This window comes from Lactuca sativa, chromosome 4 (assembly GCF_002870075.4).
Source record: "Lactuca sativa cultivar Salinas chromosome 4, Lsat_Salinas_v11, whole genome shotgun sequence".
NCBI classification, from domain to species: Eukaryota; Viridiplantae; Streptophyta; class Magnoliopsida; order Asterales; family Asteraceae; genus Lactuca; species Lactuca sativa.
In genome coordinates, this window is record NC_056626.2 from 99,528,809 (window position 1) to 99,554,790 (window position 25,982).

The 25,982-nt window shown below is 38.0% G+C and overlaps 1 protein-coding gene across 1 annotated transcript; it reads right to left on the minus strand.

Annotated features, from left to right (window-relative positions):
• Positions 1-24,128: 24,128 nt before the first annotated feature.
• Positions 24,129-25,920, minus strand: LOC111907859 (uncharacterized). The gene is made up of 3 exons (XM_023903663.3): positions 24,652-25,920; positions 24,533-24,571; positions 24,129-24,392 (listed from the first exon to the last, which is right to left on the minus strand). Exons 1-3 carry the CDS (start codon positions 25,445-25,447, stop codon positions 24,265-24,267), a joined length of 963 nt encoding a protein of 320 aa, XP_023759431.1. The 5' UTR covers positions 25,448-25,920; the 3' UTR covers positions 24,129-24,264.
• Positions 25,921-25,982: the final 62 nt, after the last annotated feature.

Sequence of the window (25,982 nt, forward strand, 5' to 3'; positions counted from 1 at the left end):
TCTAATCATGCTATTTCTTGGGTTCTTGATACCGGTTGTGGTTACCACATTTGTTCTAATGTGCAGGGACTAAGAAGAAGTAGGGATGTGGAGCAAGGAAGGATCAATCTAATCATGGGGAACAGAAGATCGTCGCCTGTGACCAAGATTGGAGTGTATTCTTTAGTGCTTAGGAATAATTTATGTTTAGATTTGAACAATTGTTGCTATTCGCCAGAAATGCCTAGAAACATCATTTCATTTCATGGTTTATATAGACAAGGTTTTAGATTTTCTTTTAATAATGAGAATGGTTCTATTTTGGCTAATCTAAATGGTGCCTTTTACTTTGAAGCTATACCATGTAATGGAATTTATGAAACTGTTATGATTGTTGATAACTTAGGAAATGATGTTTTGAATATAGATTCTTCCACTAGTATGGATAAAGCATCCTTGTGGCATTGTCGTCTTGGACATGTCAACAAGAAACGCATAGCCCAACTCCAAAAGGATGGAGTGTTGGAGTCATTCGACCTTAGGGAAGATGATACATGCGAGTCTTGTTTACTTGGAAAGATGACTAAGTCACCATTCACGAGTACGTGTGAAAGGGGTGAGGGTCTATTGGACCTAATACATACCGATGTATGTGGACCGTTTAGATCAACCATGAAGGAAGGGAACCACTTCTACGTGACTTTTACCGATGATTATAGTAGATATGGGTATATCTATTTAATCAAACAAAAGTCAGAAACCTTTGAAAAGTTCAAAGAGTTCAAGAATGAAGTGGAGAATCAATTGGGCAGGAAAATCAAGATGCTTCGATCCGATCGAGGAGGAGAGTACCTAAGTCTTGAATTCCACGATTATCTCAAGGAGTGTGGAATAGTTTCGCAATTGACGCCTCCTAAGACACCGTAGTTGAATGGTGTGGCAGAAAGGCGTAATCGAACCTTATTGGATATGGTTCGCTCTATGATGAGTTGTTCTTCACTACCTATCTCTTTTTAGGGGTATGCCATAGAGACTGTCGCCCATATCCTTAACCGAGTCCCTACTAAGAAGGTTGCCAAAAGACCTCATGAGATGTGGACAGGGAAAGCTCCCTCGTTAGCACATATCAAGGTTTGGGGTTGCGAGGCTTTCGTAAGACGAGATACTCACGACAAGCTCGAACCTCGAAGTGAGCGATGTATTTTCATCGGCTACCCGCAGACATCCTTTGGATATCTCTTCTATAGACCAAAGGACAATGTTGTCTTTGTTGCGAGGAGAGGAGTTTTCCGAGAGCGAGAACTCATAGGCCAAGGAGACAGTGGGAGGCAAATCGATCTTGAAGAGATTCAAGAGTCGATAGATGAAGGAACTTCTACCGCTGGCACTCAACCCGAGGAGGAAACTCCGGTTGAACCGATTGACGAGTCCTTACCTCTTAGACGTTCCGATAGAGTTAGAGTTCAACCCCAGTTTTATGGTTTTCATATTACTACCGAAGGGGACACGTATATTAGTGATGGTACACTAATAAATCTAGATGAACCTAATAGCTATAAGGAAGCCATGGCAGGCCCAGAGTCTGTAAAATGGAAAGAGGTGATGGACAACAAGATTCAGTCCATGTATGACAACCAAGTTTGGAATTTGGTTGACAATGTGCCTGGACGTAAGAAGGTTGGGTGCAAATGGATCTTCAAGAAGAAGACCGACGTGGATGGGAATGTGCACACGTATAAGGCACGACTGGTGGCGAAGGGATTTACTCAAATTCCCAGAGTTGACTATGATGAGACCTTCTCACCAGTTGCAAAGATAAAATCTATTAGGGTGATGCTAGCCATTGCTGCATTTCATGATTATGAGATATGGAAAATGGATGTCAAGACCGCTTTCCTTAATGGGAAGTTGGTTGAGGATGTTTACATGGCTCAGCCAGAGGGGTTTGTGGATCCGAAGCATCCGAATAGAGTGTGTAAGCTTGAGAAGTCCATTTATGGACTTAAGCAAGCGTCTCGCAGATGGAATCTTTGCTTCGATGAGAAAGTCAAAGAGTTTGGATTTGTACGAAGCGAAGACGAATCATGTGTATATGTTAAAGCCAGTGGGAGTATAGTAAGCTTCCTCGTTCTATATGTCGATGACATATTACTCATAGGAAATGACATCCCGACTCTGCAGGAGGTTAAGTCCTGGCTCGGGAAGTGATTCGCTATGAAGGACCTCAGAGAGGCTTCTTACATTTTGGGAATAAGGATAGTAAGAGAAAGAAGTAAGAGACTAATTGGACTTAGTCAGAACACTTACTTAGAGAAGGTACTAAAACGTTTTAGTATGGAAAACTCGAAGAAGGGAGAATTACCGATACAAAGTAATGCCAAGTTGAGTAAGACTCAAAGTCCGAGTACCGAAGCTGAGATAGCAGAAATGAGCCGAGTACCATACGCTTCCGCAGTTGGCTCAATCATGTACGCTATGACTTGTACTCGCCCTGATGTAGCCTTCGCTTTGAGCATGGTTAGCAGATATCAAGTGAATCCTGGCAGAGCAAATTGGATTGCAGTGAAGAATATCCTTAAGTACCTTCGGAGGACGAAGGAATGGTTCTTAGTCCTCGGAGGGAGTGATGACTTGAAGGTGCGAGGGTATAGTGACGCCAGTTTTCAGACCGACAGGGACAACAACCGTTCGCAGTCGGGTTGGGTCTTTACCCTGAATGGAGGAGCAGTGACATGGAAGAGTTCCAAGCAGGAAACCGTAGCTGATTCAACGTGCGAATCAGAGTACATTGCAGCGAGCGAAGCGTCGAAGGAGGCAATATGGCTAAAGAACTTCATCGGTGATCTTGGAGTTGTACCTGCCATAAAGGAGCCCATGGAGATTTTCTATGATAACGAAGGAGCGGTTTCCTTGACCAAGGAACCGAGGGATCATGGTAGATCACGACATATCGACAGAAAATATCACTTCATCAGACATCGTGTAGAAGAAGGACAACTCGTAGTGAAGAGGATATCATCAGAAGATAACCCGACAGATCCGCTTACGAAGGGACTGAGTAGGGTTAAGCACTTGCAGCATGCTAGGAGTATTGGGCTGGAGGATGATATTAGCATAGATTAGATAGTATTAGAAACGTGTAATAGATAAATGTAATTAACATTTGATGATTAAATAAAGGAGTTTTATTTATGAGTAATGTTACTATCTTATGTTAATTGTTTAACTATTGTTTCACTTTGCATGTTTTGACTTCCAAAATAATTGAGTTTATTAGGAATAATCGAATTGTTCAAATTGTCCACAATCGTTCATATGTTGGAAGTAGATATGAATAAAGATTGTCATGAATTGGTGTGTAGATTTTCTAAATGGTGTTAGACATAGCAAAGGGTTGCTGCAACGTTCATGAGTGCTTATGAACTAGTTTTGAGCATTGGAACAAACCCGCGCTTGCTGGAATCACCTTATGGAATATGATATAAAAGGGTGATCACAAGATGATAATATCATATAGTCTTAAAACCTAGATATATGGTTTGTTATTTGTTAATTGATTGTACATTGATAATGCGAAAACAAGATCAAGATCAACAAGATCAACAAGGAATTCAAAGGTATGATTCTAGATCTGTTTCAATATGGTTATTACACCTAAATAGTCATTAGAAGTCTTGGATTCAAATCATGTTTAATTAAAAAGCCTAGATCCAAGCATTAGGGTTTTGCATGCGCACATAGGAAAGTTCTGATGGCTAAAACCCATCAGAAATATATATATATATATATATATATATATATAGAGAGAGAGAGAGAGAGAGAGAGAAAGAGAGAAAGTAGAGGAGTGGAGTGGAAAGGAAGGTCAAAAGGATTTTGGCAACTTCCATAATCTTATAAGCTAAATTTTTGGAAGATTTTTGTGGTTTGATTGTGTACTTGGTGATCTAGGAAGGATTTTGGAGAATACATTACATTATTGTTCCGTGTGTGCATTTGATTGATTGTGTGTGTGAGGAGATGAGCGAGTATGGCATAGGAACGATTAGAAAGTTGGTCATATTCATGTACTTAGTAAATTTCTATTAGATTTTAAGCATGTGGTGATATTTTAAAAATAATAATGCCTCCTAAGATCAAATCCATAGTAAAACCAAGGATGTGTACGGTCACGCCTACGCCTTGTGTCACGGTCCTTTGAAGAACCTGAAACCATAAACTAAAATTGTAAGCATGAAGCTTAGTGAGTTCCCCCAAAGTACCAACACACAAACAGATAACATATACAAATAATAGCCTGTCTGGTCCAATCAACCATCGGGTTGGAATACCAATATACTATGGATCTAGTTAACCATCGGGTTGGAATACCCTATATACTATTGGTCCCGTCAACCATCGGGTTGGAATATCCTAGGCCCAATCAGCCATTGAATTGGAATGCCCCCGGTCTGTTGGCTCATGCACATAGCAGAAAAGCCTCAACCACCAACAAATATGCTCCCATATAACAGATAAACATATAAACAGCCTACAGACAGTCAGACAGATCCACAGATCAATAAGCATAGCATCATCCTATATACCAGGATACCGATCTAACAAATCATTATAGTACGATAACATACTATCACATAACAGGATATCAAATCCAAAGGGCCTGACCTTGGTGCTCGAACCACAAGAATAGTGAGGAAAACTCACCTGAAGCTGTTGAATATCTCATACAAGTTCTCGGACCACTGATTTGGAAATCCTCGCACACTAGAACCATCAATTATCATCCAATTAATAATTGAATCTCGACCCATAATCAAGAATCTAAATTACTTGCCTAATGACTAGGGTAAGAGACCTTTTTACCCCTTTTTCTTACTTGGCCCAAAACCAAGGCCGAATATGGCCCAACTTCCTAATTGGGCCCAAAAACCATTCTGAATCAAATTCCAAGAAATCCCATAATCAATCCATGGCTCAAGGTCAGAAGTCCAATGGCCCAATAAGGCCCAAACCAAAACCAAAAATTTCACATCCTGGGGAGTACGCCAAGCGTACCAGAAGTGTATGCCCTGTGTACTCACCCTCTAAGAGCAAAGTACAAGTCCTTAAAGCATGAAACTGCATATACGTTGAACATACTTTTGAGTATGCCCAGCGTACTCATCAGGGGCCAAAAATTCACATTAAGATCTTATTGGGTTAAGTCAAAGGCATCCAACCACTTCTCTTAACCCTAAATGATGTCTTAAACCATAAAGTTGAAACCTTTAAGCCTTTACATGGCTAAAGTGTAATAAAATCTCCAAAATCCTTCCTTTCAGAACACTTAAAAGCACTTAACTCTTGCATGGTGCTAAGGAAACGATCAAGCAAGCATTTTTACTGCTCAATACACTTCAAGACCTCAAAAAGGATAGTTAATATGGTTTGGAGTACTACATACTCACAATGATCCAAACTTTAGGACAAAAGCTCATGAAATTATGCCATAAAAAAATTTATGAATAGATTCATCAAGTTTTAAGCTTTATACCTTGAGAAGATAGATCATGTTGCACTAAGCCTAGATCCATAAGCTCCAAGAAATCCCACACTTATCCAAGAAGCTCCTTCTTCTTCCATGAGCACCAAAATTCATGAAATACCACTAAGAAATCAAGAACCACACCAATGGAGGCTAGGGTTTCATTTCTAGGGTTTCAGGGGATGGAGGCTGAAGATAATAGGGTTTGCTGGTGAGTTAAGGTGCTTAAATAGGTTCCAATACCCTAAATTAGGGTTTAGCTCTGACTGGAGTACGTCTAGCATACTTCTGGTACACCCAACATACTCCCTTAAGGCTCATTGGTCATTTCCCTTAGTACGCCCAGCATACACCAATGTACTCCCCGCGTACTAGCTTTACACTAGTACGCCATGCGTACACTTGTGTACGCCCCGCATACTCGGTTAACCCTAAATTCCTCAAACTTCTGAAGCCCATAACTTCTTCATTATAAGTCTATTTCCTACGATAATTATCTCCACGAAAAGGTAACGAGAAGCTCTATACTTCTATCAACTCATTATTGCCTTAAAACTTTCCAAACAAAAATCCAAAATTCATAATAGGCCTGACTGCCACTTTACGGTTATACCCTTGGGCTCCAAATAACAAACTGAAATTCCAGATCATCTATCCTACCTTATCCACACCCAAATGGTTCTAAATCCCCCTTTCTCAAAGGCCCTAAGCCTTATGATAACAAGTCTTTGGGTCACGAACCCGCATTAGGAAATGATTCGAAACATGGTGTTACATTAATTGATCATAAAATATGTCCCTCCTATATATATATATATATATATATATATATATATATATATATATATATATATATGTTGGGTCTGAAAGGTGTTGCGTCTTGGGCTCGTTCTTTAGTCCATTTTTGTCTCCGGATTGGGCCTGTCCATCCGTGAGTTATTTCTAGGGTTTAGTATTTATAGATGCTTGCATGCATCTTAGTACGTAGATTTTGAAGTCAATTATTTGAAAGATATTATCTTTATCATTTGTAACCCTAATAGCCTCTACAGCGGAAGTTCTTAATCGAGCTCTGCTGAGGCTTGAATCTATTGAATCATTCGACATATTTTGATTCATTCTTGTGCTTGATATTACTATTTAACGTTTCTGTGATTAACCTGTTTAAAGATTTAAACGATCAAAGAGTTTCTTAACTCTTCAATTGGTATTAGAGCAGGAGACTGTGTAATTCATACACATCTCTTCTGTGAAAGAAGTGATTAGGGTTTATTCCGCATTCATTGATATTTATTGAGCCGTCACTCAATAATTGACGTATCTCATTATTTATTCATCTTGCCCTAATATTACGTATTACAAAGTCTGATCTTATAAAAGGTTATACGATCAAGCATGGATGATTCTCAATCTAATCCCATTAACATCTCAAACGGTATAGGATCTACAACCAAGATTCCAATTCTCTACACTCAAGATTACGAGGTATGGACGCACCACTTTGAAGACTACGTCATTGGATCTGAAGATAATGGCTATCTGATATGGGAAGCTATTATATCTTGCCCATTTGCTCATTCAGGAACATCCAGAATCATTAAAAATCAAAAGGAGTACAATGATTTGTTGAAAGATGTGAAAGATGTTACTCAGGACGAAAAGGAGAAGTTTCAATGCAACATTAAGGCATTGAGACTAATTCGATTCGCTCTTCAATCTGACACATTTAGATTGGTGAGTTCTTGCAGTACAGCAAAGGAAATCTGGGATCGGCTGCGTGAGCTGTATTCCACAGATGAAGATCTGGAGCACTCAATTCAGACTTTACTTCTATCTGAATTTGGAGAGTTCAAACAGAATCCTGATGAGTCTGTTACGCAGACATTTGATCGCTTCAATCATCTTCTCAGCAACATGATCAAACATGATATTGAAAGGAAGCTCGTCGAACAAAAGGTCACTTTTTTGAATGGTCTAAGATCTGAATGGAGAGCTGTTGTGTCTACGGTTAAAGCACACGAGCAGTTCAAATCCTACTCACTGGCGAAATTGGTGGGGATTCTGAAATCCCAGGAAACGACAGTACTGCAAGAGAAAAGCGTGGTTTCAAATCTGGGGTCTCTGGCGCTTCTATCCAAGGGTAAGAGTGTAGAAGAAGATGAAGAGGATCTAAATCTGGGAGATCACGATCTGACAGCCGAAGACTATGCTATGATGGTGTCAAATCCCAGAAGGTTCATCAAGAAAAAGTTCCCTTCCAACAAAAATTGTAACTAGCAGGGAAGCTACAGTTCTGAAAAGGTGAAAGATGAACCGAAAGTTTTGGAATCGAAACAGGAAGCGAAGGGTGAAGCTGACTCTGGTGTCAGTTGCTTCTACTGTGGTGGGAAGAATCACTACGCAAAAGATTGCATGCTGAAGAAGATGGCAGAGAAAGGTGAAGAGAAAGATGAAGAAGCAAGTCTTATGAAAAGACTGGAAGAGATAAAAAGGAAGAAAGCTGCTACTAATCCCTCCTTGAATGCTCTTATTGTGCAGGGTTCGGTAGATGATGATGAGTTCGGTGGTGTGCAGGTGTGGTCGACTGACTCAGAAGACGATGAAGTAAGAAAGCCTTCTCATGGAAAGGCTTATGTTGCAAAAAGTGGTGAGACTGATGGAAGATGTCTTATGGTGACTGACGTATCTCAGATGAGGGGATACAACACTGATGGTGGAAATGAAGAGGCCAAGGAGCGAGAGGACTTATGCTTTACAGCAAAACCTCTCAGTGTGCAGATCAGTGAACTTGATGAACTGATCAAGAAGGTACAATCTGTTTTTGTTTCGTTTAAAATTCCACAAAAATCATATGAAAAGGAATTAAATAACTTGAATTCAAGAATTTCAAATCTAGATAGTTGTTTAACGCAAACACGGGTCACGAATTCTAATCTAACTGACCAAATAAGCAGGGTGTCATCCAAGAGTGAGGAGCGAAGGATGTGGATAGAGCAGAAAGAGTTGGAGCTGATTAAGTCTGGGGATGAAAACATTTATTTACAAAGAGACAATCTTAAATTGTTAAAACAAAGGAATATTTTTTGTTTGATTGCCAAAAGGCTTTATGCTAACATTACTCAACTTCATCTAAATTGTGAAATAGGGCAGAAGATACATCGCATGATTCTACCCTTCCTTGAGTTTAAGGAGGATGAAATTGATGCCGAAGCATACACCTGTGAAAGTGTTGTATCTTCCAATGATGTTAATCCCACTTACATGTATGGTCTGGACAAAATAGAATCTTTTATAAAGTCCAAAGACCATAAGGACATGCTTAAAAACCTATTGGATGAAAATGATAAGTTGAAACTCCGGACCGAAACCATACAAAAATTCGACTCATTGAGTACCAATTTGAGTTCAGAAAACAAAATTGATGTTGAAAATGCATCTGAACTTAATGAGGACGATGATATGAGTGAAATTTCTGTAGAGGACGAAGTTGACTGTTCCGAGTTTGTCAGAAGCGAACCCGAAAACCACAAAAACCTGATTTCTGAAAATTCTGTGGAATTCGCTCGTTTGTCCAAAACTAAGTCCCCAGTCCTTAAAGAAAAGGCCGTCGTATTTAAGAAGGTAAGAACAACTCCCAATCAGGTGTATAAGGTCACAGGAGTAACCGAACATCAGACAGCCGAACCCACTGCCATAGTGAACAAAGATAATGCAGATGGCTGTGATGAGTTTTTCTGGTCAGCACCGATAGACAACGCAGAAGAAACAGTTGGTCTGTCAGAGCAAACATCCTGGAAGGCCAAAGGTAGATATGTGCCCGAACCTCTGAATAAGCCTACTAACTTTGATGTACCAAGTACCAATGGCACAAAAGAGATTCTAGTGGAAGAAGTCACCTCCACAAGCGAAACCTCATCCATGAAGAGCGAACCGGTTGCTAAGGAGCTGAAACAAAAGGCAAATATTCATAGACAACCGAAACATGTGAAAAATCAAAAGCAGCAGAGAAACTTGAGATACAAGAAAAATCTCTCAGAGCGAAAGCAGTTTTGGCGCTCCCAAAATCCTCACTGCACTTACCATGACAAAGATTCTAAGTCAAAAGGAGAAGAAAACAGAAATCAGAAGAACCAGAGAAAGACTATCGGTCCACGCAAAGAACAGAACCGAAAGGATAGGTTCGGTCGCGAAAGCAACAGCAACCGAAAAGCTAGTTTCGGTCCGCCAAATAACAACAGGCAAAGACCTAACTTAAGTCCATCAAGCTTTTACAATAAAAGACACATTTTCAGACCACCAACCAACAATACCCAAAAATCCAGCTTCGGTTCATCATTAAACGGCTACCGAAGGTCCAGGTCTGATTCCTCAAATGATCACAACCGAAAGGGTCATTCCAAACCTCAAGTCAGGAAAAATTCTCATTCTAATTTCTTTTCCTCTGATTCTTCTCGTTCTCAATCTCCTTCTAAGCCCAATTCTGTTCCTACACAAAATTCAAGATCGTCAAAGGATTTGAAAGGAAAAAGGGAGATTTCCTCAGCTGAGGAAGACCGAAAGCAGGCTAAAGTCCAAACACCAGAATCTGAATCCAAAACACCTGCAACCAATTCTAATAAAATCAAAGTGTTTACTATTAAAAGAAAATATGAAACAACCTTAATAAAACGAACATATCTCGTTGATGTTTCTCTTACTATTCCTATTTCTGTGAAAGGCTCACGTGGACCCAAGAAACTTTGGGTTCCTAAATCTGTTTGATTTTTGCAGGTTATCAGTGACGAGCAGTTTGATGAAGAATGGTACATAGACAGCGGATGCTCGCGTCACATGACAGGAAGGAAGGAAGAGCTAAGGGAGTTTCGATCACTTAAAAATGGTGGAAATGTCAAGTTCGGTAACAACTCCTATGGAACAATAAAGGGTTATGGGATGATAACCAATGGAGACTTCACAATAAGGAAGGTGGCGTATGTAGAAGGGTTGCCACATAATCTCATAAGTGTATCTCAGCTGGTGGGAGGTACCGGTCTCAAAGTTTCATTCGACGACGAAGGTTCAGAAATTATAGAGAAGAAATCCAACATGGTCATTCTCAAATCAGATTGAAAAGGCGAAATGTTTCCTCTGAATCTCAGACCAATCAAAGGGAATCCAGCCATATGTCTTTTGTCCAAAGCTCATTCAGACGAAAGTTGGTTGTGGCACCGAAGGCTTTCACATCTCAACTTCAAAGACATCAACAAGCTTGTCACCGGCGGTCATGTTCGGGGTCTTCCATTGCTTAAGTTTGATCGTGAACACTTGTGCGTTGCATGCGAAATGGGGAAACAGAGTCGTCAAAGTCACCCATCGATTATAAACACAAAATTTGTTGAACTACTTGAGTTGCTTCACATTGACTTATGTGGTCCATCATCAATCGAGAGCATTGGCGGTAACAAGTATATTCTTGTTGTTGTTGATGACTTCTCATGTTTTACTTAGGTATTCTTTTTAAAGCACAAATCTGAAGCGACTCCCAAACTAAAAATCTTTATCAAGCAGGTTGAAGTGCAACTGAGGAAAGTCGTTCGAAACATTAGGAGCGACAATGGACTAGAATTCAAGAACAAAGAATTCGAAGACTTCTTGGCAGAAAAAGGGACCAGTCACAACTTCTCAGCCCCTTATACACCACAACAAAATGGAATCGTCGAAAGGCGAAACCGATCCCTGTGTGAGGCGGCCCGAACCATGCTAAGTTTTGCTTCTCTTCCCTTATATTTCTGGGCTGTTGCTATTGCTGCAGCATGTTTTACGCAGAATAGGTCTAATCTCAACAAGCGTTTCTCTCTCACTCCTTATGAGATCATCAATAACAGGAAGCCGAATGTCAAATTCTTCCATATGTTCGGTTCCAGGTGCTTCATTTACAACTCCAAAGAACATCGAAACAAGTTTGATGTTAAAGCTGATGAAGGAATCTTTCTGGGATATTCTCTTACTTCAAAGGCATTCATGGTTTTAAATAACGTTCTAGAAGAATTGAAGAAACCTATTATGTGACGTTCGATGAAAATTATGTCAAGAAACTAAAGACTTCCGTAGAAGCAATTGCAGAAATTTTCTCTCAAATAGGTCAAGTCATAGCCTCTATTGCTAATTTATTTGACGGGTTCGTAGACTTATTTGATGAACCTGAGAAAGCCACTCTCTCGGAAGCCAAGGAAGCAGACAACAAAATTGATCATTTGAAGCAGATTGTTGAAGATGCAGCCAAACAAATGGGAGAAGAAGAACCTCAGCTCGACACTTCGGTTGAGGGGGAGAATAAATTCTCTTCAAAACAACAAGACTCACAAATTCAGGGGGAGAATCCAATCCCTGTAGCACCCGAAACCCGGCTACACCCGAAAGTCCTGTAGCACTCGAAAGCCCGTCTACACCCGAATGTTCAGTAGCACCCGAAAGCCCAAATCAACCTGAAGGTCCAAATGATTCATCATCTGTCGAGGGAGAGAATTCCGATATGTTCTATGATGATGATATTCAATCAGAGTTGCAAGAAATGGTCAATGCTGAATTAGATCCATCATATGATCCAAACTATCCTCCACTCACCAAATGGACCAGAGATCATCCTGTATCTCATATAGTGGGTAATATATCTGAAAAGGTCCTAACTCGATCTCAAGTGAAGGCAAAGCAAACTTCCCTATTCTCCAAAGTAGAGTTCTGCATGTTTAATTCTTTCGTGTCCAAAATTGAGCCGAAGACCGTCAATATTGCTCTTGATCATTCTGATTGGGTTCAAGAAATGAAGGATGAACTCAATAAGTTCGAAAGAAATAAGTTCTGGCGTCTCATCCCAACACCGAAAGATGCCTCAGTCGTTGGTCTCAAATGGGTATTCAGAAACAAAATGGATAAGAAGGGTAACGTGATTCGAAATAAAGCTCGTCTTGTGGTAAAAGGATACTGCCAGGAAGAAGGAATTGATTACGAAGAAACATTTTCTCCGGTAGCTAGGCTGGAATCTGTTCGAATATTTCTTGCCTATGTTGCACACAAGAACTTCGAGGTCTACCAAATGGATGTGAAGTGCGCTTTTCTAAATGGGGAACTTGAAGAAACGGTTTACGTGGAGCAACCTCCTGGTTTCGTGAATGAAAAGCATCCAAATCAATGTTACATCCTGGACAAGGCGGTTTATGGTCTGAAACAAGCACCTAGGGCATGGTATGAAACACTAACTAAGTTTTTAAAGATGTCGAAATTCAAACAAGGTTCGGTTGACCCAACCTTCTTTCGTAAAAAGGAAGGTAACCACCTTATGATTGTTCAGATCTATGTCGATGATATCATCTTTGGCTCAACGAACCCTAGCTTAACAGCTGAATTCAGAAAGTTGATGGAGACAAAATTTGAAATGAGCTCAATGGGTCCGATTAACTTTTTCCTTGGTTTAAATATTAGACAGGGACCCGAAGGCATCTTTATTAACCAGGAAGCATATACCAAGACTCTTCTTGCTAAATTCGGCATGATTGGAGAATCAAAGGTCAAAGTCCCTATGGCGTTCGGTACCAAGCTCACTCCATCCTTGGAAAAACCGGCAGTTGAAATAACACTATACCGCCAAATGATTGGTTCCCTGATGTACCTCACAGTGTGCTATTATGCTAGGTTTCAAGCAAATCCTCGTGAACCACACATGCTCATAGTGAAAAACATACTCCGGTATTTGAAGCGAACCACCTCTCTCGGTATCTGGTATCCCTCAAACTCAGGTTTCTTTGTTCAAGCCTACTCAGATGCAGACCTTGGAGGATGTGGTTTAGACAGGAAAAGCACTACAGGAGGCTGTCAACTCCTCGACGGGAAGCTTGTGAGCTAGCAATCTAAGAAACAAACATGTGTTTCTCTATCGACAGCTGAAGCAGAGTATATTGCAGCCGCTTCTTGCACATCTCAAGTGATTTGGATCCAAAGCCAACTCCGGGATTATGGACTCAATATGAAAAAGATCCCACTATATTGTGACTCAGAAAGTGCAATTAGGATCTGTCATAACCCCGTGCAACATTCCAAAACCAAACACATTGCACTGAGGTATCACTTCATTAAAGATCATGTGGAAGACGGAAATGTAGAGATTCACTTTGTTCGAACTACTGATCAACTGGCTGACATCTTCACCAAAGCCCTTTCTGAAGCGAGTTTTAATAAAATTCTACAAGGACTAGGTATGATGGAATTAGAGTCAGTACCAAAAACTCCTTCTCAAAACTAAAAGTTGGAAGCGAAATGAACCGAACGTTCGGTCTATTTCGGGTTCGGTTCGCATGGGTACCGAAATGAACTGAGCGCTCGGGTTCGGTCCTATTGTACTTGTCTTCACTTATCTCTAAAAGGTAGTTTCTTTGGTTGTAAACTTTTTGTACACTTATTTCCCAAAAAAAAATTCAACATTTCCAAATTTTTTTTGTTTTTTTTGTTTTATTAATTTTTTTTAATCAAAATTTCATAAACTCCAAAAATATTTTTTTAATCTTTACTTCTGTTTGTCTTTACCGTTAGTGGATGATCGATGGGGCAGGTATTGTTCTCACACTTTTTAATAGTTAAGTGTCCCTAGAAGCATGCTGTTGCATGTTGTCCAAAGCCTCAACTGATTCTGAATAAAGCCTTACTGACCTGGTATATACAAACCTTGTCTTCCCAATTAGGCTATATCATTTATTCTAATCATAAGCTACCTTACTCTTTTCTCATATGAGATAAGAGTTTTTTGCTTAGTCGTTAATTTTATAGCAGAGGTACTTTGGTTTCTTTACACCATCTCAAATATTTTTCTCCATCATATTCGCTTCATACAAGTAACCCTTGAGACTCTCAGAAATTACCACTGAGGTTTATGGTTACACAATTTTTGTGTTTATGATCTTAGCTTCGTGCCACTACGTGCTCAGTGAAACCCACAATTCAATACCTACTATGCATTAACGGTGAAGAATTAAATTTGCTCTAGTTTTCACTCATGATTTAACGAATTCACCCAAGCGGTTGTACCAAGAAATCTCTAATTTTCCTTTTGTGTGATTCTTATGAAATTGTTAAATACCATAACATTTCTTCCCTTAGAATCCATTTTTATTTTATTTTTTTTGAGATTTCACCCAAATATATTTTCAAAATGTTACTTAAATATTCTCCACACCTACTTGTTAAACAGACCTCATTGGTCTCACAAGTACTTCAGTCGATTTCTGTCTTATGTCAAGATCAGGAATTCTGAACTAAAGCGCAAGCCTCCCAAATTAGCCTTATTAAAAGATGTCTTTCAACACTTCTTAATTAGTGCTTGATCGTAATTCAACGGGAAACCACACAAACACTTTAAGGTCTCTCTTGACTTTGAAGGAAGAGATTCGTGCCCGGGATCCACTGTTTCGTGTCTTTATTGACATCACAATTTCCCTCATATGTGTTGCTTTATTTCTTATCTTTGACACTCTTTGCACGAAAATCTTTTTGATTTTCCATAAATCTGGTTTCGTTAATTATAAGCTATTTTTTAGCTATGGGATTTAATGTTATGAACGAGATGTGGTTATTAATGTTACACGTGCTTATCTTTATCTATGAAGATAGCTCATACTAAAAGGATAAGATGCTGACTCAGCCGAAAGTCTAATCGTTTTAATATTTCAAACGGCGCTTGATGGGAAGGCGTGTGAAGCGGAAGCGTTTTTGGTATTTCAAACGGCGCTTGATGGAAGGCGTGTGCAACGGAAAAGTTTTTATCTCTCCTGCGTAATCATCGGGGTTCTAAACTGTCACACGTCAATCACCTAAGGAAACGCTTCGTTTTTCTTTAAGAATATTTGGGAATAGATTCTTCTATCTCTTCTACCCACGGTATAAAGGGTAAATCCTATAGTCTTTTACCTCTTTACTGCACCAAATATTCAGAGAGCAAGAAACGATCACTTTCTCCCACTGTTCATCATCTTCCCCAAAAACCTCTCTTCAATGGCGGACTCCTCTTTAGTACATGCTACCTCCCACATTCTGCCCATCCATCCTCAACAAAACCTAATCATTGATCTCACTCCTCAAGTCTACGATGCTTTCATGTTCCCAATCATGGAGTGTCTCAAGCACTCTCCACTGGTTTCAGCACTAACCAAGGTCGAAATCGTTCCAATGGAGTGTTTGTCACAGATATTCTCAACGGCCCACTATGACAAGTCTGTCGATCGAATCTTCTTCGACATTCTTGAAACCATGTCCTCCATCTCCAAACAGCGATTCTGTTCGCTTTTAGGGTTTGAACCTGATGAGTCTAAGGTTAACCCTGAATCTATTCCCGTGGGTCAGTTGTTCTCCATGTTTTACAACATGGGTTACACCGAGATTCTGACAACCGTTACAAAGTTCAAGAAATCATGCTTACCTCCTCAGTGGAATGGCTTCTTCACTATGTTGTTCAAAGGGCTATTGGAGCGAAGTGCAGGTTCAGATGGGGCGAGTCGATTGTTTATGACAATTCTCTATGGGCTATACCACGGCATCAATCTCGATTATGGATAGGTTTTATGGCAGCAGCTGATTCAGAGCCTTGCGTCCACTTCTCGCCATTCTGAAATCTCTTATGCCAGATTCTGGACGCTGGTCACAAAATGGGCGATGGACAAGTATCATGTCCCTGTTGTTGCTAATTCTCCACTCATCTCGATAGGAACTTTCCACACTACGAAGATCATAGTGTCTGATTCCTCTAAATTTCAGTTCGTTGGCTCAATCCCTGACTCAATGTATGCATGTGTTCCAAAGGACAGTCGCATCATCAGAACTTACAAGGAGTTTCGTCGCTCAGGTAGATTGTTGGGTCTAAAAGGTGTTGCGTCTTGGGCTCGTTCTTTAGTCCATTTTTGTCTCCGGATTGGGCCTGTCCAACCGTGAGTTATTTCTAGGGTTTAGTATTTATAGATGCTTGCATGCATCTAAGTACGTAGATTTTGAAGTCGATTATTTGAAAGATATTATCTTTATCATTTGTAACCCTAATAGCCTCTACAGCAGAAGTTCTTAATCGAGCTTTGCTGAGGCTTGAATCTATTGAATCATTCGACATATTTTGATTCATTCTTGTGCTTGATATTACTGTTTAACGTTTCTGTGATTAACCTGTTTAAAGATCTAAACGATCAAAGAGTTTCTTAACTCTTCAATATATATATATATATATATATATATATATATATATATATATATATATACACATATACACACACACACACATTGTTTTTAGAATTATCGTGTCATTTCCGTCGTTAAAATCCATATGAACCGAATAGGATTTTTATATTATTCCCGGAATAAATTACCAATAATGAAAACCATGTCGAAATCAATAATTTAAGGTTTCAAGTTCAATTTGGTGTAATTTTATGGTTTTCTCGAAACCGGTTCCTCATTGGAATAGAATAGCATCTAAAATAAACTTGGATGAAAATCATAAGTCTTTGAGTTCAAAGTAGGTTAATTTTTAAGCAATTAAGTATAATACCACCTAATCTTGCTTAGCAAATATTGATGTATCATACAATAGGTCTAATTATAGTAACGTTCACAGTGATTGACGGTCAATTGTTGACCTAGTTTACCAATTGTTACAGTATGTATGTGTTCATGAGTGTGTAAACCAAAGTCGCTTCTTCCAGTGATACCATTCATGCTAGGAAGATCAATTATAACAATTGAGGGTTAGCTCAATCAATCAACCTTACAATATGAATGAAAGCAACTCACAAACCTTTAAGAAAAAAAATCTTGAAGCTCTTAAATTCTCACCACAAAAATAAAGCATTTAAACCTTTGAAAAGGTTGCCATCAAAGTTCTATACAGGCTTGGCCCCCATATGTGCATAAAAATCTAACTTTAGATCAACAATACAAGCCATTTGTCTAAAATCTAAATACACCATCTCCCCAATGGTTGATCCACAGTAAATGCCCATGTCTTGTGTGGTGATTTCTTTTCCATTTAGTTTTCTTATAGGGAAAATAACAAAAAAAAGTCATTAAGTTTACACCAAAATCATAATTTGACACTGTGTAACATCCCAAAAACTGTGGTAAAACTTTCATTTTTCAAGCACCCATAAATACAACCAATTTGTCTCAAACCAACCATATTATAACATATTTTCAACATTAGAGTAAAAGCAAATGTTAGTGCGGAATAAAATCAAGAGGATGTTGTGTGATTACGTCGGGCCCTTCCTTTGAAACGGGAAGTACCTGAAAGTGTTAAACCACAAAATCGTAAGCACAAAGTTTAGTGAGTTCCCCCAAAATACGATATACCATATAAATGGCCCCATCCAACATATAAATGGGTCTAGCCCAACATAAATAATAATAGGCCCAACCCAACATAAAAATGGGACCAACCCAACATAAATAAATGAGCCCATGCTAGCATACAAATGGGCCCATCCAAACATATAAATAGGCCCAGCCCAACATAACATGCAAGAGTCAAAGACAACTAGCATAATCCAATGGAACGATATTTGTGCCTTCGACCCACGAGTATACTGAGAAGACTCGCCTCACGGTAGACAAACGAATCTCACACTCGAGTTGCTTAAACTAGAACTCCCCATACTAAAAAATGCATCATAAAACCCAAATTAGAAAATTAACATAATAATTCACACTTAAGGGTCTTAGACCATAATCATTCCCTCTTTCTAGGTAAAATATCATTTTACCCTTCCATGGCCATAATACACTCAACTTAACCTACAACCCGTTTTGACCAGAAATCTACTTCTGGGCTACGCCATACATACCATGCTCTGCGCCCAACATAGAGACTTTGGATGGAATCAGGACAGAATCAGGCTACGCCCAACGTAGCCAAGATTAAGCCCCTCTTAATGCTTTATTTTGCTAACTTCTTATTAATCCTTAATCCATAAGGACCAAACGTCCAACTCTCAAATCTAGTCTCAAATAACATCCTAAGTGATAAATCCATCAACTTTATGCCTTTCATTGCTTAATGGTGCATAATACCAAAACCTTAAGTCCAAAACACACTTCAATTCCCAAAGACACAAGCATGAAAGGATGGGAGTAACCAAGATCCCATTTTTATCACTCTACAAGCTTTGAAATGATGGAAAATGTTACCCATGAGGTCTGGAGTAGCTCATACTCACTTCTACCAAGGTCAAGGGACAAAAAGCTCATAAAACCCACAAATAGAGAGATCTAACAAATAAATCATCAAGGTTCAAACTTTATATCTCCTGGAGAATGTTGATGCAATGCTCGGTTTCAAATCGATTCATTATTTGAGATTGTAGCCCGATCATCAGTTATCATAAGTCTTAGGGCCTTAGATAAGAAATTTTTAGACGCATTTGGATGTGGGTGATGTTGGTTATGTGATGAAAGGGTTCGGTTTGTACTTTAGAGACCAAGGGTATTGGTGAAGGCGTTGGTTTGGGCCTTTTATGAATTTTGGATTTTAGTTTAGTTGTTTTTCAAGATAAATAAAGTTCATAGAAGTGTAGGGATTCTCGTTACCTTTTCGTGGATGTAAAGAACGTCGAAAACGGATAAGGGATGCGAAAGTTATGATCATTTGAAGTTAGAGGGGTTTTGGGCCAAAACGGGTACGCATGGCATACCAGGTAGGAACACATGGCGTTCAAAAAGGAAATTGGACGCGGGCCAACTTGGGAATGTTGGGTGTTCCTAAGGGAATGTTGGGCTATTCCAAAAGTTTGTTTTTAGGGTTTAGCACCTTTATAAGCATCATTATGGACCAAAACCTCTACCATTCTTCAGCCTCCATCTTCTCTAACCCTAAAAACAAAACTCTAGCCTCCATTTGAGTGATTCTTGAGCTTCATAGTGTTTTAAGTGTGTTTTTGGTACTTGAGGAGGAAGAAGGAGCTTCATGAAGAATCATTGATTAGCTTGGAGCTTTTGGATCTAAGATTTATTTAGATAGATCTAGCCTCTGGAGGTGTAAAGTCTCAACCTTGATGGTTTTCTCATATGGATCTACTTGGGTCTTGAGTTGTTATGTTTTGTACCTTGAAGAAGAAGAAACTTGGTAATCAAGCCTTGGTTGGAGTTGAACTTTTAGATCCAGATTCTTCATCACAATTGCAAACTATGAAAGGTGTAAAGTTCTCATCTTGATACTTCTACATCATAAGATCTAAGTTAGGGCTTGAAGTATGCATGTAATGGTCTTTTAAGGCTCTTTGTGATTTTGAGTCACTCCAAGTGCCTAGGATTGTATATCTTGCCTTTTCTAAGTTGGATTTGACATAAAGTTGGAGTCTTGATGCATTAAGTTCTCCCATGCTTTAGTTATTGGTCTCTTGGTGAAGTTTGAGTGATTGAAATCATGATTGGACCTTTTTGAACCATGCAAAGGCTTAAAGCCTTCTCCTTTATGGATTAAGTCACTGATATGAAAGCTATTTAGAGGATTTGGACGCTGGAACTAAGGTATTAAGACGTTTGGTGTGATTTTTGGTCAATGACCGGGAACGCCATGCATTTATCTCAGGAACGCAACGCATTCGGTTCATCAGTGGGCTTTTGGTCATGGACTTATTTTAGGGTTTAGGCTTGTTTCCTTGGGCTATGAATTATCGGTTTGGGCTCTGGTTGGGCCTCAGGACCTTGAGTGGGCCTTAGGTTTGGTTTGGGCCTCGAGTTGTGTTGTTGGGCCATTAGTGGGCCTTAGGCCAAGTTTGGGTTGGGCCCATTAAAGAATGGGTAAAATGGTCTTTTACCCTAGGAGTCGGGACTTATGAGTTGAGACCACTGTTAATGGATTATGGCATAATTATTAATTAGGATTTATTGGTGTTTAGTGTAGAATTTCCTGTTCGGCAGCCGAGTGTTATCTGATCAACAATGGATCGAGGTGAGTCTCCTCAGTGGGTTTAATGGGTCGAAGGCCCCAATATCGGCCCATGGTTTTATGGTAGGAAGCTAGATGTTTGTTCGACTCTTGAATGTGTTATATGATGATATGTTTATCGGGCAAGGCCTAAGGAGGTTATCGTATGTTAATTATCAGTATGTGTCATGATTATCGGGCGAGGATCGATGTCGGGCGAGGCTCGATGACTGTATGGAATGTTATAGTCTTTGTGATTATTGCATGTGTTAGTAGGTTGTATGATTATATGATTATATGGTTATATGATTATGTGAGTATCGGGTGAGGCCCAATGTTAGGCGGGGCTTGGAGAATGACAGATCTGTAATCTGAGCGGGACTTAATGTCGGGCGAGGCTCGAGGCCGACTGGGACTCGAGACCGAGCGAGGCCCGTTTGAGGGGGGACCCAATATGTGATTTATGTATGTGTGGTATGTGGTATCTTAGGGAACTCACTAAGCTTTGTGCTTACGATTTTTAGTTTATGTCTCAGGTACTTCGATTTTCGAAAAGGAATGGCTCGGGTTGACTACATGGCACACATATTTTATGTTCTACATTTGACTTTGTTTTGGGATTTATACTTTGATTGTAATGTATCAATTTTGAAACAAGCAATTAATGATACTTATTCTATAATTAAAATGAAATTTTATGTCAATATTTTTGGGATGTTACAGTTGAAGAAGAGTAGAATCTGGATCCACAAGCTATGGACTCCCAATCATACCCTCAAGGCCTCCTTCTTCACCAAAAACACAAAAAGGGTCACTCAATGCTTCAAATATCACACCAAAGGGCTAGGCTTTCGAGATTAATGAAAGAAATGATGGAGGCTGAGTATGGAGAGGGTCTTAAAGAGTTAAGGTCGTTAAATATGGGTCACAACCCTACAATTAGAGTTTGAACCATGTGCACTTACGCCATGCGTAAACATGTCTACGCCTTGCGTAAGGCATTAAACCCTCGCAAGGACTTGTTAACCTACGCCATACGTAGGAATACCTACGCCCCACGTAGGACCAATTTTCCCAAAATATAATTAAGGCTTTAATAGCAATATAAGAAAATTACCTGAGGAAACGGGTGTTACATGCTGTGTTTTTTTAACTCAAATTTGACACTATGTTTTCCAGTTTATTACAATTCTAACCATTTGACCGGTCAACCCGGTTGCTTGCGGACGTGACATGATGATATGTCAGTTTTTGATGACGTGGCATAATGACATGACATGCTGACATGTCAAAATTGTTTTTTTTTCACAAAAGATATTAAGTTTTCACTTTTTTCAATTTTAACACTAAGTTTTAATTTTTTTTTCATTTTTGACACTATATTCTTTTGTTCAAATTGATTATCATTTTTTTCCAATTTTGTTCAATATTGATTATTGCCCATTTGAAACCGTATAAATATTTTATATTACATTTTAAATCGTATAACTATAAATACAATTTTTTTCATTTAAATACCATACTTTGTATAAATATAAAGCTCTTTTAAATTCAAACCATAATGTAGAAATTACACATATTTTTATTTACAAATAAATAATTATATTAGGTATATAGTGATGTTGCATATAATGTTCGCTTGAAGGATTGAAAAAGAGGCGGGAAATATATAAAAAAAAATATATCAAAATTCAATGAAAATACTTAAATAGATGTAATAATGGTGATATTTATCCTTCATAAATATTTTTGAAAAAAATTAAGCTGAAAAATATGGTTTCCAGTATTGTTAATGGATAGTGATTACATACCTCCAAAATAATTAAATTGTCATTCAATAATTAAATGACCATTCAAGATTAAGTCATGATACCATTCGGGAGTTACAATATGAGATTCAAGATGTTCCTAATAATATTATGAATTTGATATGAGATCTAAAAATTTTACGGGTTGCAAACCTGGCCTCTAGGCCTTGAACGAATACATGTCTTTGAACCTTCACGGTTTTTATTTAACTGATACATATTTGTTAAAAAAACATTGTATTCATACAAAATATGGTTTTTAAATGAAAAAAAAAAATGTATTTACACGGTTCAAATCTAATACAATATTTATACGGTTTTAAATGGAAAATGGTCAACACTGAACAAAATTGAAAAAAAATAAAATTGAAAAATTGAAAAAAAAAAATAAAAACTTAATGTTAAAATTGAAGAAAGTGAAAACTTAGTATCTTTTGTAGGAAAAAATCAATTTTAACATGTCAGCATGTCATATCATCAAAACCGACACATCATCATGTCACGTCAACAAACAACCAGGTTGACTGGTCAAATTGTTAAAATTGTAACAAATTGAAAAACAGTGTCAAATTTGAGAAAAAAAAAACATAATACCAAATTAGAATTTTGATATAAACTTAATAACTTTGGTGTTATTTTCTCTTTCTTATATTGATATATATATATATATATATATATATATATATATATATATATATATATATATATATATATATATATGGATCGCCTTAGGTAGTTTGGATTCTCCATAGGATCTCCCGAACGAGTACGATGGAGGAACGCTTTGATTGGGCATAAGGGCATCCACAATGAATTGAACTCTATAGAGTTTAACGGAGTGTCATATCATCATTCACTATTTCATACAATTCAAATTGTTAAAATTGTAACAAATTGAAAAACAGTGTCAAATTTGAGAAAAAAAAAACATAATACCAAATTAGAATTTTGATATAAACTTAATAACTTTGGTGTTATTTTCTCTTTCTTATAGTGATATATATATATATATATATATATATATATATATATATATATATATATATATATATATATATATATATATATATATATATATATATGGATCGCCTTAGGTAGTTTGGATTCTCCATAGGATCTCCCGAACGAGTACAATGGAGGAACGCTTTGATTGGGCATAAGGGCATCCACAATGAATTGAACTCTATAGAGTTTAACGGAGTGTCATATCATCATTCACTATTTCATACAATTCTATTCATTTTAATCTCACAATGCATTAAACTCTACAAGTTCAATAGAACATATTAACAAAATATTTATTTAAAGATTTAAATATTTCCTTTTTTTCCATTGAAGAGTTCAATGGTTATTGAACTCCAAATTCATTGAATGTCAAAGTGGCATTTCACAAGTAGAGTTGTATCAACTAAATGACAAGTAGGCATGACACCTTATTGAACTCTTCCATTAAACTCTCTATTATAGATGCTCTAACAATATTATACTTCAAATCTAATATGTTTCAACCTTGTGTTGATCTACTGCTTCAAAAAACTATCTCTAACTCGACTGTAGACGTAACACAATTATCCCGATCCAATGAATCGTATAAATGCTCTGTGTTTTACCCTTACCTTGTAGTAGTTGTGAGTTAATAGTTTGGTTTCCCTAACACTCTTTTTCCTCAATATAGGTCAACCTTTTCTACTTACTGATTTTTTGACTTCGCATATCCTATGGTTAACTAAGTAATTATAATGATCAACATTTACCCAAATATCCTATGGTTAACTAAGTAATTATAATAATCAACATTTACCCAAATATCCCGTCATAAATTGTTTTCCAGTTGTGTAACACCCAAATACTAGATACATACCAATCTTTACTCTTGTTAAAAATCACAAACTTTAAACAACTACTAATAAAATTTTATATAATATCACCAATATGACACAACGATTTAGATCAAAAAGAAAAAGAAAAAAGAACCATATAAAATATATTGTATAGGAATAATATAAAGTAATAAATGTATTGAAGAATCAAAAAAGCCTATTCTCATTGCTTTGAACTCCATGTGTGACTGGTGCTTGAGCTTTCACTTTTCTAAAGTACCACACCCCTGCCCCTATTCCAATTGCTCCGGCCACCGAAACTGCCGTCGCAGTCCCTACAAAATCAAAAACTTATTTAACAACAACCACCGTCATCTTTGTATACTAATGACACGATAATCAATGAATAAGGTATTAAGTTCAAGTGTTCAACTCAATAACACACAAAACAAAGTAGAATACACAAATTTCTCACCAGCAACTACTCGATTACTCTTCCCATGTTGAGAATGATCTACAAAACATAAACCCGTAAGTTGAGTACTTCAACAATATAGTAAAGTTGTCACAATAAATAACCATTTTTAAACGTACCTTTGCAATAAGTAGTGACATTTCCATGATCACATAAGCACGAAAAATCATGTGTTCCAACATCAAACCCACACGTACCACCTCCTTTACTTCCATCCTGACATTGCAAACACCGAGTAGTAACAGGAATATCAAAGTCGATCCTAATCCCATACTCCGGGGGTATGTTATACGTTTGTGATTCTCCTAAATTCCTCCAATACACACTAGTATAAGTCTCGCAATACTTCAACATCAATCTTAACGACTCAGTAGCTTTTGGATAATACGAACAACACGAAGTGCTAGCACCTACTGCATGTGTGCACTCAGGTAAGTGTCTACACAAATAGCTAGCACTATCACACGTCGAGTCGCATCTATCAGGGAACCTTTCACAAACAACCGGTTTAGGCTCCACGATCACGTCTTTTTCGCTACAGTTGAAGAAAAGATAGTCGTTTTGTGGGGAAAGTGAGAAGTGGATGCTTGTGTCGAGGCTAAAGGGTCGAGGGGGTCTGAAGTGGGTAGCGTCTTGGCAGTTCCACATGGAAGGATCTGTTACGAGGATGTGAGGATCTGAATAGTCGATTCTACGAACTGGGTATTTTCCTGATGGGGTTCTGAGTTCGAGGTGGTTGGATTCGGAGCATACGAGGATGTTTCTGTAGTAGGGGCTGCCACAGCCGTCATCTATGCCGAAAGGGTAGTTGATTTGTGTGTCGCCACAGGAGGTCCTGCAGAGATTTGATTGGGATTTTACAAGGGTGCAAAGTGTAAAGATTAGAAAATGTAGGGTAATGAGAAAAGTGGCCATTGGAGAGAGTTTTAAGGAAGGCGAAGAAGAAGAAGGAAGAAATATGACAGGCAAAAATAAGAGTGCGTTGGTGAGGATTTAGGAAGAGACAATCAAGTTGAAGGGTATTTTTGTGATTTTAATCAACTTTTTCTTTTGTCTTTTCCTTTTTCGGTACTTCATTTAGTGCTTTTCCTCTTCTTTGTTTTTCTTTTTAGAGTAAGATTATACTGATTTTTAAGTTAAGAAGGGATTTGTTTGTATGGAAAATCATAGAGTATATGCATTTCAGTATTTCCTTTTTTTTTTTTTTTTCCAAAAGTTGATTTTGTTTTTCAGCAGATGTGTATATGACGATATCAATACGCGTTACAACATTTTTTCACTTTTTCCATTCTTGGAATTTGGTTTTTGAATGTCAAACTTTACAATTTATTGAATTAAATCCACCTCAGTATATGATCAAAATTTTGAGGTCATATAATTGGTTATATATAATTTATAGACTAATCTAAACAAACTTATTTACATGCTTATATTATCGAGGCCATATAAG